We start from the raw sequence: 24,681 nt of genomic DNA on the forward strand, positions 1-24,681 counted from the left end.
GTAACCCAGAAATCCAAATGATCTCATATAGAAGAAAATAAAGCCAAAACAGGAGATGCATACATATAACTAGTTTAGAACTTGACATCATACAAAACAGTACAAAGGAAGGTAACATATTCAGTATGTAAATGAAAGTAAATTCTAGAAACCAGAAATAAGCTTCTTTCCAGTAGTGTAGAGTTCTCCCTCCCCCTACCGCATTCCTCCCCTTTGTTAGCAGAGGGACAAATACAAAATTTTAGAGTTTGCCAAATTTGAGAAAATGAGAAAACACAGCCAAATATATAATAGTTACACATGGGGACATTCATGAATAGGACAAAAATGAAGCAACCTTGCCAATACCATTTTTAATTTTGAGAATTTTACCATAATTTTGAGTGTGCGTTTGAAGATGAAGTAGGCACAGAGGACTCCAGCTGCAAGCCCAAGTTTGTTTGAAAATTAAATTTTAAATACTTTCTTCAACAAAAATTGATTGAGTTTCCTCCATGTGCTGGTTCTGTAAGGAATATAAAATAGACTACAACCTAGTCTCTACCCTCAAGAAGTGTCCAACTGTTACAGAATGTATATAATAAAATAAGTGAATTTAAAAGCCTTTGCCATGATGTGTGATACTATTGGAGAGAATACAAATAATACTCTTTTGAAAGGGTTCATGGTTTTCTACTAATGACAATAAAACAGCATTTGCATAGACTATTGGAACCACATCTACACTGAAGTCACAGCAGTGATTTTCAAGTGATTTTCAAATTTAATCATCTCACCTCTTTGTTTAACATAGGGACTCTCTGTTTTTCTCAGACCAAAAGTTCAGACTCCAACATGAATTACTTGATATTTCCCCATGTCTAGGTTCCCCACCCACCTTTTATTATTCTCATTCATTCATTCATTCATTTATGTTTCACTTTCCTCCTCTTTATGATATGTGTTCCAGACAGCCTGGACCCATTCCCCAAGGCACCATTTTTACATACATCTTGTTCCTTCTGCTTGAGAACCTCTTCTTTCCCCCTTTTGCCCACTATTTGTGATTCTCCAGCAGACTACGAACTCCTTGAGGTGAAGGATTCTACCCCTCTTGTTTGCCATCAGCTCATGGAGGTCAATCGGTAGATATTCGCTGAATGAAAGTCACTGAAAATAAATACAGTTGATAAATGATGAGGACAGGTTTGGTAGAAAAGAGCTGGCCCATGTTTAGATAGATAGAAAGATAGAATGGAAGAAGCCTTCTCAGAATTATCACTACTGACAATGAGAGTGGCAGCTGATGTCCCAAAGGGTTGGGCTTTCTCATTACAGCTTAGTAGTATGAGTTCAGATAATTTCTAGAATACAAACTGTCACTAAGGAAACAGTAGCTGTGACTATTAGTTTAGTAGAAGTTTATTTGCTGTGGTCCAGTTTTTCTCCTCCCTTGCTGGCAGTGTTGTATATGTGTGTCTGTGTGTCTGTGTATGTCTGTGTCTCATAGGTAAGAATTATAGTTCTAGGTTAACATATGTTTAGCACTTCCTATGTGCCATGCCCTGTCCTAAGCATTTTTACAAAGAGTTATTCCATTCAGTCCTCATAACCACCCTATGCAGTAAGGTATTATTATTTCCCCCAAATCTTAAGATAAGTAAAGAATTGAAAAGTAGCTAACTTGCCTCATGTCTCACAGCTTGTGAGTAATATAGGCAGAACCTAGGGTGACTTTAAATTGAGGACAGGCAGTTTCCTTTTTAAAAAATAGTTACAAACAGAGAGAGGGAGGCAAACCACAAGAGACTCTTAAATACAGAGAACAAATTGAGGGTTTTGGGGAGGTGTGGAGGAGAGGGGAAAGTGGATGATGAGCATTGAGGAGGGCACTTGTTGGGATGAGCACTGGGTGTTATGTAAGCCAATTTGACAATAAAGTATATTAAATAAATAAATAAATTGAGATAGGCACATAAATTGATGAATTACAGCAAAAAAAAAAAAAAAAACCAAGGTTATTAAATAAAAAACTCTCTGTGGATGGGCTGCCTAAATTTTCCCCTCTGGAGGATGTTTCTTGACCCTGCAGTTTTAATCCATATGCTGATAATGGCTGTGTGTATGAAAACCTATAACCTCACAAGTATAGCAGTAATAGCGTAGATTGTTTCGTTTTCATTGAGAATGTATTTTCTGTAAATCCTCATCTTGCCAGCTTGATTTCTTGAGCACTTTTGTTGGGTTCACAGTTATGCCTCTTGCAGTTTTCCCTATTTTCAATTTCATATTACTCAATTATTTATTTCATCAAGATTAAGTATTTTCCATAAAAATTTCCTAGGGTTTGATTCAGTGATCAATTTTTCAGTCTATATTAGATTTTACTGATTATGGTGCTTGCCCTTGACAGTTTTATTTTTAATTCATTATTAATTGAACAAAAGGCCAAAGTGAGACTTTTGTATCAGCTCTTTGAGGATTTCTTTATTGTGCAAGGCTGGTCTATCGCAATTGTCCCCTAACTTTTTTTTTTAACCTATGCTGCAAAAAATAATTTAATAAAACTATATACAACCCAATATTGTATGTCAACCATACTTCAATATAAAAACAAAACTGTTTGCCACCCTGCACAGGTTTAAGTTCACGTCTAAAATTTTTCTTAAGTTCAAATATTTTTAAAAGCTGTAATATCCAGCATGTTCTAAATATTGATAGTTTAAAGTAAAATTGTTATGTCATTGTTCCATGAAAGGGAGATCTATACTAAATGACTTCCAAAGGCCAAAGACGCCATAAGACTGAGGAAGAAGACCAACAACCCCAGCTTGATGAGAAATGGTTTGTTTAGGAGACTTAACCGAGACTGTCTTGGGCAGCTGCAAGAGAAGTACATCTCCTGCAGCCCCACATCCCTGTAAAACCTGCTTTTAAGCTGTGGAGGCTGGAAGTACATGGTGAGGGGCTACCCAGGAGAACGTTCAGGAATATGTGTGTGTGTCATACCTACCCCTTTATCTGGGGCAGATCAAGAATGTTACGCCCCTGAGAGTAGACTTAAGGGTGTGGTTAAACAAAAGGAAGGAATGGGGGGGGGGGGGCGGGGTGCTGTGCTCATGAAGTTTCCCATCACAGAATGGTCATCTTGGGGAATTTCTCCAAGATGGTCGGTCTGGTTCACAAAATCCCTTTTCAGATATATTCAGTAGGATCAAATATATCCAATTGAATAGTGATTTGATTTCTGTCATCACCCATTTTAAATCTTTTTTCAAATGTATATTTCATGTAATTCCTCTTTCTCTGAACTCATATTTCCATTTGATTCCCTCCCCAAAATTTACCTAATCTAAAATATCTTATTCTTTTTTTTTAATGTTTCTTCATTTTTTGAGAGACAGAGAGAGACAGAGCATGAGTGGGGTAGGGGCAGAGAGAGAGGGAGACACAGAATCCGAAGCAGGCTCCAGGCTCTGAGCTGTCAGCACAGAGCCCGATGTGGGACACAAACCTATGAACTGTGGGATCATGACCTGAGCCGAAGTAGGATGCTCAACAAATGAGTCACCCAGGCACCCCATAAAATATCTTATTCTTGAAAGTCTTTTATTGATCACTATATTATACTAATCTGTAAAAAACATATACACTTATAAATTAAAGTTTTAATTTTTTTAATTCCTAAAACTATGAAATTTTAAGTATTTAAAACTTTTATTCTGGAATAAATTATTATTAAAAATAACATCAGCTTACAATCATACAAGAATAGAAATATAATGTAAACTTTGGAAAATAGCAAAAAAATTAAAATGCTATTGGAAATTCATCTCTTAATGAGATGAATGGTTAATATATCCACATATTAATATTGCTAGAACAGTACAAGGATCAATATTACAGCTACTCCTAGCTTTCTTTTTTGTAGATGTGTTGAAAAACCTTGTTCACATAAATCAGTAGGATATGTTGAAGTTTTACTATAGCAATGTTATAAGTTTTTGTGCCATTTCTAAGTTGTACACTAAAAATCACTCAGTGATCTATAATCAAAAATTATTTTAAATGATCTCTCCATTATCAACTCAATTAGATCCAACTTCAATCTTTGCATGTAAAAAATTGAGAAACCGTCTGAGTTGCAAAAGGATTTTTTTAAATCTAGTCATTGTAGGCATACACTTTTCAACATCCCCATTAATGTTTTGAATTATCCCTTATTTGAGACTCCTACCCCCTCAACAGATCTTATTACCCCAGGCAATACACCATAAAGAGTCCCCATCCCCACCTTTTTTTTTTTTTTTAATAGAAAGGGCAATGAGAAAGACACGAGAAAGGGAAGCTGTACTTCCCTCACAGGTTTGGTCTTGGCCAGATGGACTTTAAGAAGTTGAGGATCGGGGCGCCTGGGTGGCTCAGTCGGTTAAGCGTCCGACTTCGGCTCAGGTCACGATCTCACGGTCCGTGAGTTCTAGCCCCACGTCGGGCTCTGGGCTGATGACTCAGAGCCTGGAGCCTGTTTCAGATTCTGTGTCTCCCTCTCTCTCTGCCCCTCCCCCATTCATGCTCTGTCTCTCTCTGTCTCAAAAATAAATAAACGTTAAAAAAAATTAAAAAAAAAAAAGAAGTTGAGGATCTGGACACTTATTCTGTTACATTATGTGTACCTAACTTATCTCTCAGAAAGTTATTGCATTGCCCATTTAGAAGATGCTGTTCCATTGTGTTTCTGTTTCAGTCCTTCCATGCACATCTAATTGTTTACTGTATCTTATACTTCTCCATGCCTTCAGTGAGGAAATAGCGTCACCAAGAAGACATTGTGGTGGGAACAGGGAGGAGAGAGTGGCAAACGTCCAGCTGTCTTTGCCACTCCCTGCATCCTCACCCCAGTGTACCACAACAGCAATTATCAGTCAGAGATGCACTTGCACAGGGTCATTTTAAAACCCAAGCTTCCTCTGTCTTGTGGTTTGGCTTTCCTTCTAGGCCTTAGAATTCTCTCCATTCATCTGGAAATGGAAAAGAACACGCACCATCATGTATAAATATAAACCTGAAACTACTTTTGAACTATTCCATCTTGAATACACTGGTTATATCCCACATCATTGAACGCTTATGTGGAATTATTAAAGTAATGAGGACTTGCAACTTTACGTTGTGTTAGACCCCTTTAATTAAACTGTTCAGGCTACAAGGACAAGTCGGTTAGATATGACAACCTCACGAACACTGAAAAGGGCATGTCCACCCAGCCTTCTGCAACATTTTCATCAATTCTTAACAGACACTGTAACCTGCAGCAAAATTCAGATTTTTCACATTCAAAGAAAAAAGTGTTTGTAATACTTGTTCTAACATAGGTGTTAGGTGATGTTGAGATCAGCAAAGGTATCACTAAACAAGTACTTTTTAGGTTGCACAATATTCGCTGCCTTAAAAAGGAAAAAAGATGATAAAACTGATTTGACAGCCCTAGACATGTTTCTGACAACATATACGTGTCTGATTCACATGAGTGCACACGAACCCTAGTTTTCTTCAACAGGATCATCAAATAATCTGTGTTAAGCACACATCTGGGCGAGGTGGTTTACAAGGGGTCTCTATTACATTTGTGTTATATTGCTTCCTGAGTGTTCCAGTTCATAAGTGAGGGAGGCACACCTCAGGGAATGAGGCCAGTGTGGAGTCTTTCTCCCTTCACTTCCTTTGGGTACTAAGCAGTTGGCTCAAACTAGTTCAGTGGTCACTGAAAATCACGAAGTTCCCTAAGATTTGGGATCTGAGATGCTTTAATATTCTTGTTTATGACCTACATGATATCATAAAAATTATGTGTATTCAATTTTCAGAAAACAAAACTGAACTGGGGTGCTTGATTAGATTTCCTGGTATATTAAATAATTTGGAGAAGCAAGCAGGGACAAACCAGATAATGTAGGAAGGTTGACTTAAGAAAGGAAAAAAAGCCACAAACCTCAAACATAGATAAAAGTACATAGTGGTATAGAAAAATACCTTGGATTGTAATGAAAAATGAGCGTAAAGAGTTACTATGGAATGTCCTGAAACTCATAGAACATTATGTAACTAGTAAAGGTATAAATAAAATATAGTCAGTCTTATAGTATCAAGTCGTATGTCAAATCTGGGCTTGAGGCCCAGGTTTTTAATAGAAAAATGACATGAACTCAATATTTAATCAACTATAAATGATAATATTTTACATTTCTGAAATACATACAGATTCGTCACACTCCTCATCACTTGCCCAAAGTTATATCCTAACTGGTCTCACAACCTTCCACCACAGCCTCCACGTACTGCCAGGCAAGTGTCGGAAAATCTCACTAGGGTCCCCTCTGCCAATTTTGGGGGCTTTCTCGTTGCCCATGAGCAGAGGAGAGTAAGGAAGGTTGTGCTACAGTCTAAGGACGCCTGTGGCAACCACAAAACTTATCTGAGTGCTAGTGTTACAGCAACGGATCACCAAGTTTTACATTTTGTTTTCCATCCTGTCTGTATTAACTTCATTACAAAACATTTTCAGTTGCTTACCAGAAATAAAACTGATGCTCAAGAAGGGTGCCAGGTGATATTCTGTGGCACACCTCAGTACGCATTTTGTTGAAGTGGGAGGTGTTAGGTTTAAAAGTCAAAATACTGTAGCCTGAAGACCTTGCCTAGCCCCTCTAGAGTGAAGGACTCCTTTCTGTGAGGGGCATGGCCTTTGAGGATGAGGTGTAGCTGAGTCCAGAGGTTCCCCAGGGTGAAAATTAGACTGCCACAGAAGAGAAGCCAGAAAAAAAAACTATCTGGTTTTTTTCTCATCTTGACTCAAACTAAAGTCAGGAGAGATGTCTGAATAGTTAAAATAGTAACCATGAGAAGTCTGAAGGCCAAACTAGAAAGCTTTATCCAGTTCAGCCAAGGAGTCGGAAATGCACACACTTTGTAAGATTTCTCTGTAGCTTTCCCCGTGTGTGTTATCTCTGTCCATTTCTCTTAGTGATTTATTGAGTGGACGAATGTGTGTGCACCAGACACTGTTTGAGGCACTGTGTACTGAGCAGTAAATAAGACAGGGTCCTGTTCTCATGGAATTTTCATGTTACAGGGGGAGGACAAAGGAAGAAACAAAGAAGAAAATAAGTAAGTGCCATGCACAGAATTAAAATAAAGTGCTCTAATAGAAGAGACAGTGGAGGTTAGTATGTTAGTATGATTCAACATTGGATGCCAGGAAAGGCACCACACAAGAGGGGATATAGAAATTTTTTAAATAAAATATTTTAAGAGACTTTCATTCCATATACAGTCTTCAAGGAAATGAGAAGGGAAAGCAGGAACTGGTTTGCTATTTAAAAATGAAGGAGAAGGAGAAGGAGACTCCTCTAGGCTCTATTGGATTTTGTTGGCAGGGAATTATGACCAGTTCAGAGCATTATCTTTCATCAGCCCATCTTTAAGGATTTCAAAAGCTTAAATATAACATAGGTTACTGTAAAGTAATTAGGAAGGTTTTTTTAATAAAGTTGTAAATAGTTATATTTACATAAATATATATATAATTTATAATATATGTGTGTATATATGTACATATATACATATGTACATATATACACACATATATATACATATATACATACACACACACACACACATGCACACACACACACATACATACACACAGCCCCTTTGGTAAGGGCCATACAGTTATCCAGATGATATTGTCCTTGCTCAGAATAGCTTTGGACCTTTGGATCTGTCTTTTGGAATTTGCTTCTTGAGCTGTTTAGTAGCTACTAGCAAAATAACTTTTAGTTTTAGTCTCTCTCCTTTTACTGCTCACCTCCAGGCTTTACTGAGTTCCTCTGATTGTCTCTGTCCTTTTTTCTTTCTCCTGAGGGTCCCTGAGGACTGTTACAGTCCCAGCCTGGAGCAAAGACAGTAGTGGTGGTGGGAGAACTGATTGAGTTTGTCTATCAGTCTGGATCCAGCAGGAGAGAAAAACCACATAGCAACTTAAACAGGGAAAGTGTAATATGAATAATTATAATCTAAACTATCACAGGAGATCAGAGTAACAGGGAATGATTAGTAAGAAATAAAAAGAGCTCTAAAGAATGTAACGATAGCATTGGAAATGAGCGGCCCCTACTCTTAGAGGCCCCCCTGGGCTCACTGGGGAGGGCATGGCTGTAGCTCCTTGGGGGGTGGAGAAGTCATTCTGGTGCTCTGGCGGGGGTATGTGCTGGAGCTCTGTCCTCTAGAACTTTTCAGAAATCCACCCTCTAGGGAGCTGGTGAAACCGTTCAGGGGAGAGGTTCCCGCCAGAGGCAAGTCTGCTGCAAAACTGCCTGGGGCAGGGGGAGGTACTGAAAAACAAACTGCCTGTCACTGGGTCCTGGTGGCCATCACACCTTGCAGAAGCCTGGCAGTGGAGAAACCCCAGTTCTTCGGGAAGCTGCTGAGTGAGCGAGCGCACCAGCCCCGGCAAGGAAAACCCCTTCCTCCCGCCTGCGGGTTCTCTTCAGGGTGCTTTCCTGACAAAGCTTCACGTCGTGGCAGCTAACAGAGCAAAAATAAAGGGCACAGGTTCATTTTCGCAGAACAAGCAACTAAGGCTGAATTTGGAGCTGGAGGACCATCAAGTGACGGCCGGCAAAGCTGGGGAGACAGTCTCACAGGGAGCACTCCAGAAGTTCGACTAACTCCTGTGTGTTTGTGAATGGCCTGCCTGCTATAAGCGAAATAATGGAAAGGAACACTTGGCCAAATATTCATTGCATCATGCCCAAAGAGAGAAATAAGTAAAAATAAGAGTGTGTATGTGTGTGAGTGTGTCTGTCTCCATCCTCACGGCATAACGGTTTTCATATAGGGGCGCAACACAGCCTTCCTGACAAGGTCTCTCCTTTTTTATGAGATTATACGCATTGTACTGCTTTGGGTTTTCAAACAGCCTTAATAGTTTCAGTTTTTAGTGAACTGACGGTCATGTGGAAGATAGTTTTTGTTGTTTTGGCTGTTTTACTTGTCCTGAAATTTTTCCTATCCGACAAAAAAGTTATCAATCTTGTATCAGTACTCTTCCCATTAAAAAAAAAATTATACTGGTCTATGAAATTTGAATCTGGGAAACATTGCACCCAGCTGAGAATGTATTAGTATGAATTGTGGCAAGTCACTATAACCCTTTTATGAAATGTATAGTTTTACGTTTAGAAACCCAAACACAGATGTCACTGTATGCTCAACAGTAAGGACATAGAAACTTATAAACAGAACTTAGATAATAGCTCAGGCCACGTACTTAAGGTTCATTGTCGCTGCTTAAACTAACCAGTAATAGTATTATTATCACTGTTTTTCAGATGATGAAAATCAGATGGAGTTAAATAATTTTTCCAAGGTCCTCTAACTGCTATATAACAGAGCCAAGATTTGAATAGGAGTCTGACGGGCTCCAAAATGTTTCAGGATTTAAATAGATGTCTGACTGCTTCCAAGAACTTTCTAGCATCTAGGGAAAGACAAAACTGAATTAAGGAGTTAGAAAAAAATGGAATTTTCACAAACTAAAAGACCAAAGTATCATATATTATGTATCTTTTCCCAGAGAAAGGAAATGTAAAAAGGGAATTCATAACTTGTTTTTAAAGCTTAAGGAGTATCATGCGTGTAGAATTCAACTAGTTTTGATTTCACCAGAGCAAATTTAAATGTGGTAGGTTGTACAGAGTGTACTAGTGCAAAGAGAAATGTATTTTGTATTGTTAACTTGCAATGGTGTATCAGGAGGGAATGCATTTGTTTCAGATTTGCCTATAATGGCTTTATCAAATATGGACTGATCTGTGTCATGTAACAAGAAGTGCAGGTGTGGTGGTTGCTGACACTGTTTCACTAACTCAATATTAGGGCCAACCTTGCTTCAATTTCCTTGGCCTTGCTCTCCTGGTTATACAATTGCTGCTACAGTTCCTGCCATTACATCTCTATTCAAGAAAGAAGAAAAAAAGTGTGCCAGCTACATATCACTCATTCTGTCATCTTTTCTGAAACATCCCCAACTGACTTTGGTTTTGTTCTCGTTAGCCAGCTCGGGGTCAAATGTCCTCACCCCTAGTTTCAGTGGAATTTGCGAAAGCAAGGAATAACTTTGCCATGATTGGCTTATACCATGGGTCAGCCAGATTGGCCCCAGGACCAAATTCAGGCCACCTCTGTTGTTATTAATTGGAACACAGCCACACGCATTCATTTATACATTGTCTATGACTGGTTTCACTCTATGATGGCAAAGCTGAGTAGTTGTGATAGGGGCCATATGGCCTTTAAAGTCTAAAAATATTTGCTGTTTGTCCTTGTACCAAAAATGCTTGCTACCCCTACCTTAACCAGTCATGACCCATTGCCTGGTGTTGGCCACATAGACACTGCTGCTAACTGGGCTTCCACTAAGCAAGGAAGAAGGAAGAAAAGGAATATTGGAAAAGAACCAACAGAATATGTCAAGTTACCTTGCCCAACTAATTATATACAAGACCAAAAACTATAATGTGTGTCTGTTTTAAGTCACAGGGTCACTTTGAATATATAATTTTTCTGGTGTTCATTTCTTCATGAGCCAACCAAGAAAATGCAGACAGGTAGAAATTTTGCAAATGCTGTATACAGAATCGGATGATTGGCAGTGTTGTGATATATCATGAATCCAGGAAGATAATCCCTAATTTACTGACTTTTATACAGCACTGTCTAAGATATTGTCAGACTGAGTCTTAGACACACATTTCACTGATTGACACTTCCCTTTCAACTATTTATTTTAGGTTCTTGCATACACTGAAGGACTTCACGGAAAATGGATGTTCAGCGAGATACGAGCTGTCTTTTCAAGACGTTATCTTCTACAAAACACTGCTTTGGAAGTATTTATGGCAAACCGAAGTAAGGCCCCTTAAATATTATGAAATGTGCTCATATTTGGATGTTATTTATTTACATAGAATGAAACGGTTTTCATTTTTCCCTGCTGTATTTCTCTCCTTGATACGCCCTCACTAAAATAAGAAGAAAAATTAGCTTGTTTGAAAATGTTAATCCTAGATTTTTCCTGGATAATGCTGTACAGAAAGCTGATTTTCCGTGAAGATACATTACCTTGACAAATACATCATGAGAGGCACTTGAAAATGATTTCTAAAATTGATGGTTAGTTCTCCTGTGGTTTTCTAACTCGTGTTTCTTCTTTTTCCCACAGCCTCGGTTATGTTCAATTTCCCCGATCAAGCAACAGTAAAAAAAGTTGTCTATAGCTTACCTCGGGTTGGCGTAGGGACCAGCTATGGTTTGCCACAAGCCAGGTAATTATATCATATCACGCATTATGTATGGTTCGTTAACATATTTTAATCCTAGTATGACAGAAATATAAATAAGGTTATACCATTATAATTATTTTGAGAACCAAGGCATTTTCTTTCTCTGCAAGTCATTTGTAGGCAAAGAGGCTGTGAAACATCTATTTTAAGAATGACAGAATAGTTAATGTATAAGTTTTATTTAACACCTATATAAATGAGGAAGTAAAAAAGTTGATTGTATATCATCGCTCGCACATCATTAGGACATTTTTGCTGAAGATCTTACAAAAAACATACCAGAGCCTCATGATATTTGTGATTAATTGTTGCATGATCGCATATAAACTGTTTGTAAAAATGCTGCACATAGATGCTTCTTCATGAAAGTAATAAAACTCTTAGAATTTGTTGAGGTTAATAGTTATGAATGATGGTGTGGTTTTAACCATTTCCTAAATGTTTCATCTTGGTATTTTAAAATATAATTTTGAAATCTTATTTTATCAAAAGATACTAGTCTAAGAGAAAACATAGTAATTATGTGTATCACTAATATCAGTCAGTTTTTAGCTCCATGTAACTGAATACCTATCTAAAAGTGGCTTAAACACTAGAGTGTTTTGCTGTTTGAGCCTTACTTTATCAAAAGTCTGGAGCTAAGGAGTTTCCAGTACTGTCTCCGACGTTCAGTGATGTCAAGACCCTCAATCGGCCTCCTGGTCACAAAATACCCACTAGTGTTCCAGATAGCACAGCTTCACACAGTTGCATTAAAATGGGGAAAAGACACAAAGGGTTTCTCCTCGAGCCTCTAGGTTTTAGGAAAGAATATATTTGTCAGAAGCCTCCTGCAATTTTTATCTTAGGTCCCTTTGGCCTGAATGGGCTCACCTTCCTGTCCTTTGAACAATCACTGCCAAAGCGAAGTGAGTTAACTGGCTTAGACCAATCACCCTCTGGGTAAAACCCAGGGTAAACTGTACCTCTGAAGTCCTCGCCACCTCCTGCTTGAACAAAACAGGTCCCTGTTGGCCAGAAAGAAAGATACTGACTTGGGACAGACAAACAACAATGTCTTCCACACCAGTCACTCTGTCCATGAGAATTATTGCAGAGCCCAGCGTGGATGGACAGGAAAACTAATCTTTGTGTATCTTCCCTTAAATAGGCTACAGACATTTAAAAGACAGGGACTGTGTCTTCTGTATCTTTTAATCTATAGCACCTAGCACAGAGCCTAATTGCTGAGATGCTTTTTAGGTGCTACTCAACTAGAATTATCTTGATTTACAAATCATCCGTTCTCGTATTAAGCTCACAGTGTAAGACCAATTCACTGACATGTATGTACAAGCTCAGGATATTTGCTAGGAGAATGACAAGATTAAATTAAGACATTAGTGGATGATGAAGAAATACTTATGTAGAATACAGGTCAGAGGAAAAATGCATTTAATCTATCGAAAAAAAGAAAATGAGGTTAGTTTTGCAAGACTTGTTCTTACTGAATCGAAGCTGACTCATGTAATCACTGCTTCCTTTCCCAAGTGCTTACAAACTGTTCGTTTAATCGTCAATTCAAGGATTTTTCCAGGAATTGACATTAAGAATTGACAAATAGGTCTTTTTCCTTTTTGAAAATGATCTTCTGCCTCCTGACATCTTTCTCAATGATCATGATTCTTCAGAGATTACCCATACAGGTTTCTCAATGATGTGTGTAATTTCCTTCAGTACTCTTGGACTTGCCTCGACCTGGATTCATTTAAAACAAGCGGAAGTTCTTTACTCTCTCCCTTACCTAGTAAGAGTATTATTTCCCCTTTAACCGCAGTTGGTCTCCCTTTGACTTTTGGAAGATCATCCTTTTTGATGGCAAAACTGGAAACAAAATAGATGCTTAATAGTTTTGGTTTTGCTGTTGCTTCAGACAGCCATTCTACCTTAAAACCCTTTTTTCTGGTCCTTTGGCTTGCCCCTGCCAATGGCTCAATGCATTCTTAGTTTCCTAATAGTATTCCAGAAGTCCAGTTTTAATGTATTTCCTGTGAGATATAGCCTTGGGAGCAGCAGATAGGGATGAGAGGAACACTGAATCTGGGCTTGGACCTGCCCCTTCCTGGTGGGGTAACAGTCACAGAGCCTGATACGCTGAGTGGGAACTTAGTTGAAAGAATGAATAACACTAGGCGAGAGGAGTGACACTCTCATCTGCTATAAAATGGAGACACTATCTTTGAAAGGGATGTTTTATGAAAGTCTTGAGATCATAAAGTGAAGGCATTTTGTAAACTGTAAACACACATACACACTATACACGTATATGGAACATGTTCGCACATAGATAAGTAGGGAGGTGGGTAGGAGGGTATGTAAACAGATAGGTGCACATACACCCATAAACACATGTGTGTGATATGTAAGGTCCTGTTATATTTACAGAATTGTCAAAGAGAAGGGATGATGTGTGGCTCCTACAAGTGGAAGCCTTCCAGATGACAGTATTTTGATAGAACCACGAAGGGCTTTATTCTCTGCTTTGTTTTCTTGACATTGGGTCTTACCGGTTTAAGCAGAGTTTATCAAACTCTAGGAAACTTACTCTAAACTAAACCTACAAGATTTATAAACAAAATTTTATCGGGGTGCCTCGGTGGCTCAGTCAGTTAAGCGTCCAACTTCGGCTTAGATCATGATCTCACGGTGCATGGGTTCAAGCCCTGAGTCAGGCACTGTGCTGACAGCTCAGAGCCTGGAGCCTGCTTTAGATTCTGTGTCTCCCTCTCTCTCTCTGCCTCTCTCTCTCTCTCTCTCTCTCTCTCTCAAAAATAAAAATAATAAAAACATTGAAAACAATTTTTATCAAATTCAAAGGCAGGTATACTGCTAGAATAATGGCCTTCATATATCACATAAGCCACTTGTTGGACAAGCCCACCAAAGAGATAACATTACAAATCAGATTGTTGCTTTGTCCTTTTAGAATGAAAGGAATATATCCTTTAAGCTAGCATAGCTTAATGAATGCCTCTTTAATTAATTAATATCCATTTACTGAGTTTTTGTTTACTGAGAACATCCCATGTGGCAGGGACCATACTTTGTGTTTCAGTTTATAAACATTATATGCCTTCTTCTTCTTCTTCTTCTTCTTCTTCTTCTTCTTCTTCTTCTTCTTCTTCTAGCTTATAAACAACAAATTCTTGAAATTCTGTGAGGCTAGAAGTCTTAAGATCACGATGCTAGCAAATTTGGTATCTGACTACAACCCATCTCCTGGTTCATAGATGGCCATCTCGCTATGTCTTCATGTGCCAAAAGGGAGCTCTCTGTCCTTAATTCTATTTTTTAACGTTTTTTTATTTATTTTGAGAGAAAGAGAAGGTACGAGTAGTAGAGGGGCAGAGAGAGGGAGAGAATCGGAAGCAGGCTCTGTGCCACAGTGCAGAGCCTGATGCAGGGCTTGATCCCATGAACTGTGGGATCATGACCTGAGCCAAAACTGAAATTCAGAGGCTTAACCAAGTAAGCCTACCAGGCACCCTCTTTGCCCTTAATTCTTAAAACAACCACATTCCTAAAACATTGGGATTATCATCCCATTGTACAGCTAGGAAAATTTTGATTTAGATAAGTTACTTATCTTGCCCAAGTTCATAGCTCACACCCTTCATTTCTATCCTGTGACATCTGTCAAGGTTTCCCACATTGCTCATAAGAACAATACCATCACCCCTGCATAATGATTGAAAAATACCAGCAAAAACTTGCCCATATTCTGGTTTCCATACTGATTACCATTGTTTGGTCAATGCATTTTTCTATTCAGATCGCACAATTAACTTTGGATTTAATTAGATTATTTACTTACCAAAGATACATCTGGTTGTATCCATAAGGTTTGTGATTTTAAATGGTTGCCATGTATTGTGGTACTTAGTAGCTTTTATCTCAGAGGGCAGTTTGTCTTCATCTTATCCCCTGATTCTAAAAGCATCGTAATGTATGGGGCACCTGGGTGGTTCAGTCGGTTAAGCGTCCGACTTTGACTCAGGTCATGATCTCACAGTATGTGAATTTGAGCCCCACGTCAGGCTCTGTGCTGGCAGCTCAGAGCCTGGAGCCTGCTTTGGATTCTGTGCGTCCCTCTCTCTGTCCCTCCCCTACTCATGCTCTGTCTCTCTCTGTCTCAAAAATAAATAAAACATTAAAAAATATATATTTTAAAAGCATCGTACTATAGCCCAAATACATACCAGCCATCCTCATTTAATATCTAAATTTGTTGTAGATGTTTTGAACAGACCTATTGATTTACTGTTTCCCATTCTTCTTCTTCATATGATTGAATTATTTAATTTTTTGGCATCACATATCTTTTTAGCCATTTTTTCTTAGAGGGTGGCCAATAATTCAAGTCATTTAGTATGGACTTACTGAGACCCCACTATATACTAAGTATTGCTAAAAGCAAATCATATAATAGTAAGTAAAACTTACTGCTCTCAATGAGTTTATGGTGGAAAAGGTGAAGCAGTAAACAGGAAAAGCTGGTCATTTTCCTAGACCTGCTGATAAGTGGCTTTTCACAATTCCTTTCCCATGCCCACATTTTTCTATTACTTTCTCTAAGAATGACATGATAACTTTCTCCCATGATTCCCATTATTGGTACTTAGCAGGATTTGTGTGATTTTTGGTTTGGGGATATTTTTGATGGTCAGAATTATTTCCAGATCAGCAATTTTCTTCTTAAATTGTTTGGGTTCAAAATGTCAACAAAGGCATTCAACATTTTATGATATATATTGTAAAATTTTAGCAGACTTCTCTGAGCGTGCTGCAGGTAAGAATTTTAGATTAGCAAGAATGTGATTACAATAGTAATACTGTGCAAATTGGACCAAACATGTGATTATAATAGCACAATGCAAATCGGACTAAGCAAAGTTTATTAATTCTTTGATGATTCAGAGCCTGTGTTAGCCTGTTGCCATGACAAAGTCAGGATCAGGGATAAAGTTTACTACATAAAATAGTTGTGTGAGTAGAAGTAAAGCTGGAGAAATTTTAAATATTGATATCAGTATGGATCAAAATCTGGAAGCACTGTAAAAATCATATTATAAGTTAATTGAAAAATGTACCGAATTACAGAATTGATGTATGAAATACATATACCATTTACCATTGCAATGAAGTGAATCATTAGACTCATATGGTTCATTTGGAGTGAGTCAAATATACATTACTAGCAAAGTTTTTTAAAAAGTTAATATTTTAAACATTGAGTTACACCTAATTATTCTTAGAATTCATAATTCGGATTTGAGTTTGAGATAACAAGTTCCTTTCCATCCTTCCCCCGCTCCTTTTCCTCAACTAATATGTATTTTAGCTCCTACTATGTACAAGACAGCGCCTATTAAGATTCCGTGCACATAGAAATATTTGACAATAATCCATGAAACAAAAATAGTCTTAAGTCCACAGTTCCCAAACTGAGCATCAGGGAACCTGGGATGTCACAGTGAACTCACAGGCTTCTGCAGGGCATTTCATGCTTTTTAAGGAAGAACAGCACCACCTGTCAGATACCGCACAAACTCTTAGCTCAAGCTAGTTCTACATTTCAACATTAGATAGCACTTTGTTCTTTTTCATGACATCTTAGCTTTGTAGAACCAGTTTTTGGGAGTTGCTATGATAAAAATTTAAAAAAAGGAGCTGCATGAAACTCAGTATGGAACAGGAGGTGTAAGGAGTGGTGTCAGATATAACAACAAGGCTTAAGAAGCTGTGCAAAGCCCACGGTGCACACATCCCTTTACTAAGTAATTGTAGTTATTTAAGAATGAAGTAAAAATACTATTTTTATTTCAATTTATGAGTATTATATTTTCCAACAGCTACTTAGTTGTTAAGACTTATGTATTTATTATTTGGATCTAACCACCTAATAAACATGACTGTTAGGTATTTCTCTTGGCCCAGGGACAACATGAAAAAGTCCTTGACATACCAAGGGTAGCATGAATTGAAAACATTTAGGAACCTTTGTCTTAGGTTAGTGATCATTTTAGAAACTCAGTGGCTTTAGCAGACTTTTACAAATACAGGTCACTTTCATTCCTTTTTACATAAACACAATGAACCTCAGAAAGTTCATAATTTACACAGATTGTCCCGATTTTACTCCCTTGAGCTATTCCTGTGTCCCTTCTTCTGAATTCATATGTTTTCAAAGTTCCCGGATTGTTTTTTTACATCGTTAGAGGGATACGTACAGCGTAGGTAGAGGCTGTACTCCCACGCACACTCTTTGTGGAGGCCTGCCACAATAACACAACTGTATCCATATATAAAGTTCAGTGGCAGCCATTATTATATGAGGTTTAAATCAAATGCTTACAAGCTGGCACCTGACTACCTGCCTACGTAGCTTATTAGCATGGAGTAGATTTGCTATATTGTTCACAAGCTACTTTTACTTGAGTGTAGTTTCACCTTTTTTGGTCTTGTTGACTTGTAAAATACCCATTGGCAGCCATATTATACAAAAAGGTGTTTTCATTAGATAAAGAAGATGTGGTATATATACAATGGAGTATTACTCAGCAGTCAAAAAGAATGAAATCTTGCCATTTGCAACTATGTGGATGGAACTGGAGGATACTATGCTAAGCGAAATTAGTCAGAGAAAGACAAATATATGACTTCACTCATATGAGGACTTAAAGAGACAAAACAGATGAACATAGGGGAAGGGAAGCAAAAATAATATAAAAACAGGGAGGGGAACAAAAACATAAGAGCCTCTTAAATATGGAGACCAAACAGAGGGTTCCTGGAACGGGTGTGTGGTGGGGGGTGGGCTAAATGGGTAAGGGGCATTAAGGAATCTACTCCTGAAATCATTGTTGCAGTATATGCTAATTAACTTGGATGTAAATTAAAAAATAAAAAATTTTAAAAAGGTGTTTTCATGTTGGCTTATTCCGAATAACTAAATGTATCTTTTCTATGGTAGAATTTTGAAAGATTGCTAATATCTGCAATTAAAATGTATTTTTTAATCTACCTAAGGATAAACCATTAATTATTTTAAGTGGATTGACACCAAACCAATGTATTAGTTAATACTGATTTTTAAAAGGCATGAGTTAAAAGAGACTGTGTTTGTTATGGTTTGCTTAATTTCTAGGAGGATATCGCTGGCCACCCCTCGCCAGCTTTACAAATCTTCCAACATGACTCAGCGTTGGCAAAGAAGGGAAATTTCCAACTTCGAATACTTGATGTTTCTTAATACTATAGCAGGTAAGACATCTCATTCTTTAATTTCATAATACATTTGTGTTCATCAAAAGCATTGGTAATATGACTTGATGGAATGCATTTTTTTTCCTGGAATTCAAATACAGCATTAGAATAAATGTGGGAGCACTCACGTTAGATGTTATCAGAAATGGTACAAGCTGGCACTGAGGTTTTAGATGCATTTGTTGTTGAAGAGCCTTTTCCTTGCTCCCCTTTGCCATTTCCTTTGCTGACAGCTTTGTCTGAAGGTTTATTAGAGTCAACAAACCATTGCCAGAAAGTGTCTGGAAATAATAATGGGAAAATGTAATTTCCCTACTTTGTCATTCTCGGCAATAGCAGCTAGACAGGAGAATAACAACAGGATTCTGCCTAGTACAGATGTCACCTGGATTATGGCATGATTGGGTTACAGGATCTTTTCTTCTTAAAATCTTCGAATAAAAATATAAAATCAGATTGCATTTCTAAATGATGAGTAACTGCCATCAACCTCAGCAGTACTGTGCCTGCAAATTAAAAGAAGGTAGTGGCTTTGTTTTCCTGTTAAATCATTGGCTGTCTGTGGTTAAACATATTTATGAGATTTAAGTGCCTCTTTCTTTTTTCCTAAATTAAGTTCCAAAAGCCCTTATTCATGTTGAATTACAAAAAGTTTACCTCTATAAATCAGGCTCTGCAAAAACTTCTTGGAATAACATGAATTGAAGTAACTATATAAACACATATGCTCCCCTTTGGTTCTTGTTCTATTATGAATGAAGGCTCAGGACCATGAATTTAGAGACATGTTCTCTGAATAATTGCTTAAAAAGGATAACTGTGTAATATCTCTTCTTAAATCAATCACATATGTGTGAATATGGATGCTATAGAGGTACACATAGTAAATATGGGTGATGCAGATATATATTAGATAGGCAAGAGAACACAATTTGTGAACAAAAGGGATAAAAAAGTTGTTGAAAATGTTTTTACATTTTAATCATTTAATACATATTGTAATGTAATGCCTTTGTGAATAGGATACTAGAGATACAACCAAAGGTCTATTAGGTAAATTAAATTTTATTGTATATTGTGTACACACATCTCCATCCTCTACGTGTACCTTCATGATATATTCATGATGTCTTTTGTATATATAATATATATGTGTATATACATGTATATATGTGTATATATACATGTATATACACATATATATGTCAGTAAGCATGATGTTTATATCTTAAAGAAACCTATTTGCTCCCTTAAAGATATAAGAAACAGGTTATACTGTTTAATTGGCACATATTGTGTCCATGTACAGATAGAGTGAACTTAAATATCTGAAATATAAAAACCTTCACTAGCATAGGCAGGTAACCGCATGATGTAGCAAAAAGAAGCTTCAGTGCCAAAGAGAAGGATAGAATCTGAGGTGTGCCAACTTTGTCCTAGAGCATAGATGGAGTTTCAGGTTGTAACCCTGTCCTGGACTTTGCTCTTTCAGTAACCATATTTAATCTGTTTACATCTGTTGTATCAAGTGATACGTTTGGTCGTATATTGTCTCATTTTATACTATTAAAAAAAAATTTTGTATTCTTTTGTTTTTCTTTGGCCTTATAAAATTTCTCCCACTTTGTTAGTGACTGTAGCAATCCTGTTATTAATTCTCCTAGAGATATGTTTACATTTTTAAAAACCCTCTAAAGTATATTTTCCTTATTTTTGAAGTCAAATATGAATCAGCAGTTCTAATCACTCCTATATAAGAACTTAAAGTCAATTTACTTCTTGTTCACTGCTTATTTTTGTCAATATGATTTACTACCCAGAATCTATGTTCTTACAGAACTCATATTTTTTGGAGTCCCTATATTTTGCATATTTTGAAGGATTTCAAACTCTACTAAAATTTTCTCCTTGTTAATGCAGTACATCATTTTCAGCTACATGGATCTTTACCTGATTTTTAGGATAATGTTTGGTCTCTTTACATTTTTCTGCAGTGTTTTTCCATATTCCCTGTGTTAGGCTTCTCTGTTATCTATGCTTGAGAGATCTATCAGGGCTAATTGTCTACCATATGTCATGGATGGGCATAAGATTTTTTTCCTTGGCTGTGTTAACTATTTGGAGCTGTTGTATATAAAACTGGAAGACAGGGTGATATACCTCACTCACAGTTCAGTTTCCAGTCGAGCTGGCATTTATATTAAACTGTTCTGCCATTCTAAGGTGGGTTTCTTGCTGTCTTTCTGGATGGAATGTGGTCTAGTTCATTGTTCTAAAGGACTCTTCTAGTCTCCATCCCTTCCCACTACTGATGTCACTGATTTCACTGATGTCAGATACACTTCCCACAATATGGTACAGTACCGCCTATAACCACCGCCTACCCCATGCCTGTTGCTGTCTGGGAGTTTCTTTCTCTGTCAAGCTCCGGAAAGATTGCAGTCTGGATAAGATAACATTGTGTTCCCATCTGTAAGCTATACCTGAGCAATACAGACACTGTTTTTTTTTCCTGGTTGGGACAGTCTTTGGGTTTCTGAGCCAGAGCATGCAGATCCTAAGGGATGTCTCAGTGTCATTCTACTCTCTTTTGAATCACTGGGGTCTGTTTCATTTGATGACATAAAGAATGTATAGGCCACTGGCTTTTTAAAAAAGAATTTATTGGGCCTTTCCTTTATAATGATCATATCTAAACATTGAAGCCCGTCTGTTGTAGACGGCGGGATAAAATGAAGTATAAAATTGGGACTAGGAGCTCAGAGCACTTACAACTGGATGGGTAAATGAACTATACATAAATAAGAGAGCATTTTAAGACAGCTGATGTTAAGTGCTGAATAAGTGCTGTAAATAATGAATGCTCTGAGAGCTAAGCAGAGTGGAGGAATTTTAAAGATGTGTTTGTCTGGGGAGGAAAAAAAGAGCAGAGCTTTACAAATATTTCTGCCGGTTGGACATGTGATGTGTTCAGTGGACACGGGTATCGTATCTTGGCTCAGAGCAGAGAATATTGGAGCTATCGGTAAGAGCCAGATTGTAAAGAGCCTGATCTTAGACTCTTAAGAGGTCAGTATGGTTTTGGAGTAGAAGGGGACACAATATAGAGTTTTAGGAAAATGAAACTGATGACGATGTATGGCCTGAATCGGAAATGAGATAGCCTACAGTTAGGGAGAGCTGTTGATAGGAGTGGATTACAGGTCTCTAGATACGAAGCCAATGTGTTCAGTTTTTTAGTAAATAGTCGCTGAACACACACTCTGGTTCTGACACTGCAGAGGAAACTAGAGTGTGGTTTCTGCCTTTGAAAAGATGATGGCGTAGTTGGCGAAACATAGGCACACCAGCAATTCCACGAAAAAGTGATAATTATTAGAACAGGAGAACATACAAAGCCATTTGGGGTCACAGAACTAGAAGGCATTATTTGTAACTAAGAGATCAGGGAACGCTTTTCATAGGTAACACTTAAATTGAAAAGTATAATATAAGAAGTCACTGGAAAGTAAACAGAGGGCATTCCAAGAGAAAAGAAGATGTGGAGTGAAGAGTTGTATTAGGAGAGTTAAGGAGGCAGTAGGCATGGCAAAGAGTGGGGGGGGGGGGGGGGTGGGGGGAGAAGTGCATGACTCCATGTAGAGTGTCATTGTACAAAAAGGAGAAGTCACTGTAATGTGCTCTAGTTTGGTGGTTGGCAGTGTCACTTGGAGACTTGTGAGAGGTGACTATTCTCAGAAGACTCCTCCGACTTACTGAATTTGAGGCCCGGGGAGTGGGCCCAGCAATCTGCATTTCAGCAAGCTTTCTAGATGGTTCTGATACATATATAGTTTGAGCACCATTGCTCTAGCCATTTAAGATCTAATTAACAGAACAATATTTGCATATAAAAACATTTAGAATATATAAGAAATCATGCAGTTACATGCCATTAACAGTCATTAAGAGTTTACAAAAGTGGCAGATGAGGATGAGATAGTCTGTTCAAAGGAAGCCTCATAGAAAAGGTGGACTTTGAATTAGCTCTTAAAGGATTTTGTCTAGATAGATGATTATCCAGGCAACATGAATCTTTATACAGAAGTGGAATTGGAATGACAATTGAAAAAAAAAAAAAAAAGCTATGAATGTAAATATCCTGAGGTACTTTCCTTGGATACAGTCCTGCTAATTCTTCCCTGGCCATCATCCTCAAGTTTTAAGTAGGAGTGCCATTTTGTACAGAGCACTGGCATTCAAGATTTGGGTGATGGTTTTATAGAGATGCTTCACTAAAGCCAAATTGAGTATTTGTTAGGGAAGTAATTAGAATTGCCAATGTTTCTGATTTGTGGAGGAAAATGTATCCATTCATTTCTTCTTATTGAAACATTTTTCAGAGTTCTCTATGGATCCTAGAATAAAGGCAGCTGTAAAGATGTTACATTGAGTCAGTATCACTTTACTAACATGGGTTCCACTAAATAATTATGTTGTTATGTCACATGGTTTTGAGAATGCAGTTGTTGTTCAATAAATACTTATTTAAGGCCATTGATTGAAACTTAAGATTTATCATTTCTTGAAAGGATGTTAGTGTTCTTACTGACAAATTGTATTTCATTTCCTGGGTAATCCAAAGCCAGTACATGGTTGGCTGATAGTATTACAAATGCCTTTTTTTAGAACATCTCCTTAATTATTCTTAATATCAAGCTTCAGAAAAAATAAATATTTTTATTATTTCTTTGTTTAGTGTTATGGTTTCTTTTGGAAATAGTTCTTTAATATTATAATTAACATAAAGAAACCATAAACAATAGTTAGCATTTATTGAGCAATTTAGAATGTTCCAAATATTTTTATAGGTACTTTATGTGTATTTACTCATTTAAATGCAACAGTAACCCTAAGAGTTAGGTTCTGTTCTTATTCCCATTTCACAAGTGAGAAAATAAAGTACAGAGAAGGTAGATAACTTGCCCAAGTCACAGAGCTAACAAGTGATAAAGTCAGAATTCTGATGTAAGTAGTTCGGCTCCACAGCTCCCTTAACAAGTTTGCTTCCAGATATTCATGGCACCATTCAATTTCCTCTCAAGTCATCAGCTTTATTCTATTGAATGCTTAAAAACCTAAACAATTAAAGACTTGCAATAATTTTATCATTTTCTTTTATATTTCATCAAAATAAGCTTTGAAAGTTTATTTGTGGCCATGAGTTTTGCAGATACTGATATTCTAGCACTAGAACCGGGCGTGGAATTACCACTTCTGATGTAGAACCTGGTATTATTTTCAGCTAAGTCTCAGATCCAGAGAAACACTTTTTGAGACAGAGACTTGCTTGCAGGAAGTTTGTTGGAAAGCACCTTTGTGATCACGTCTGTAGGAGAGTGAAGAAAGTAGAACTCAGCAGAAAGAGAAATTGAAGCCCAAGGCGGTGCGGAAAAGGCAAGGGAGACAGGAGCTAGAAGTTCAGAGTTGTCTTGCCTTGAAGCAAGGTGGCCAGGCCTTCATTACCTCCTCCACACTGCTATCACTGGATGCAGATTCCTGGAAAGGAGACAGGATCTTGTGTGAGAGGGCTTTCTTCTGATGCTGGTGACTCCTGGAGAGGGACTTGGCCGAGCACCACCAGCCACACGGTCAACACCAGCAACATGGCCACCAAGCCAGCATCCTCCAGGATACCAGTGGTTCTCAGAATCACCTGGAGGGCTTACTAAAACAAGGATCATTGGACCCCATCCCCAGAGCTTCTGACTCAGTAGCTTGAGGGTGGGGCTCAAGAATTTGCATTCCTAACAAGTTTCCAGGTGATGCTGATACCACTGGTCTAGGGCCCACACTTTGAGAACCATTGCACCACCTCTATATTCCTTAAAAGATATACCCCTTAAAGAGGGGCTACTGGGTAACTCAGTCAGTTAGGCATCTGACTTTTGACCTCTGCTCGGGTCATGATCTCCTGGTTCGTGAGTTCGAGGCCCTCATCAGGCTCCATGCTGAC

General features: G+C 37.8%; 1 protein-coding gene across 12 annotated transcripts in view; it reads left to right on the plus strand.

The window, feature by feature from the left end:
- Window positions 1-24,681, plus strand: part of NBEA (neurobeachin) — a 684,640-nt gene that overhangs the window by 545,840 nt on the left and 114,119 nt on the right. For all 12 annotated transcript variants that reach the window (XM_023250717.2, XM_023250724.2, XM_011286341.4 and 9 more), the window contains 3 exons: window positions 10,830-10,947; window positions 11,261-11,363; window positions 18,568-18,683. In XM_023250717.2, coding sequence (XP_023106485.1) covers window positions 10,830-10,947; window positions 11,261-11,363; window positions 18,568-18,683 — 337 coding nt within the window. The remainder of the gene's footprint in view (window positions 1-10,829; window positions 10,948-11,260; window positions 11,364-18,567; window positions 18,684-24,681) is intronic.

The sequence above is a fragment of the Felis catus genome, chromosome A1, assembly GCF_018350175.1.
Source record: "Felis catus isolate Fca126 chromosome A1, F.catus_Fca126_mat1.0, whole genome shotgun sequence".
Classification (NCBI taxonomy): domain Eukaryota; kingdom Metazoa; phylum Chordata; class Mammalia; order Carnivora; family Felidae; genus Felis; species Felis catus.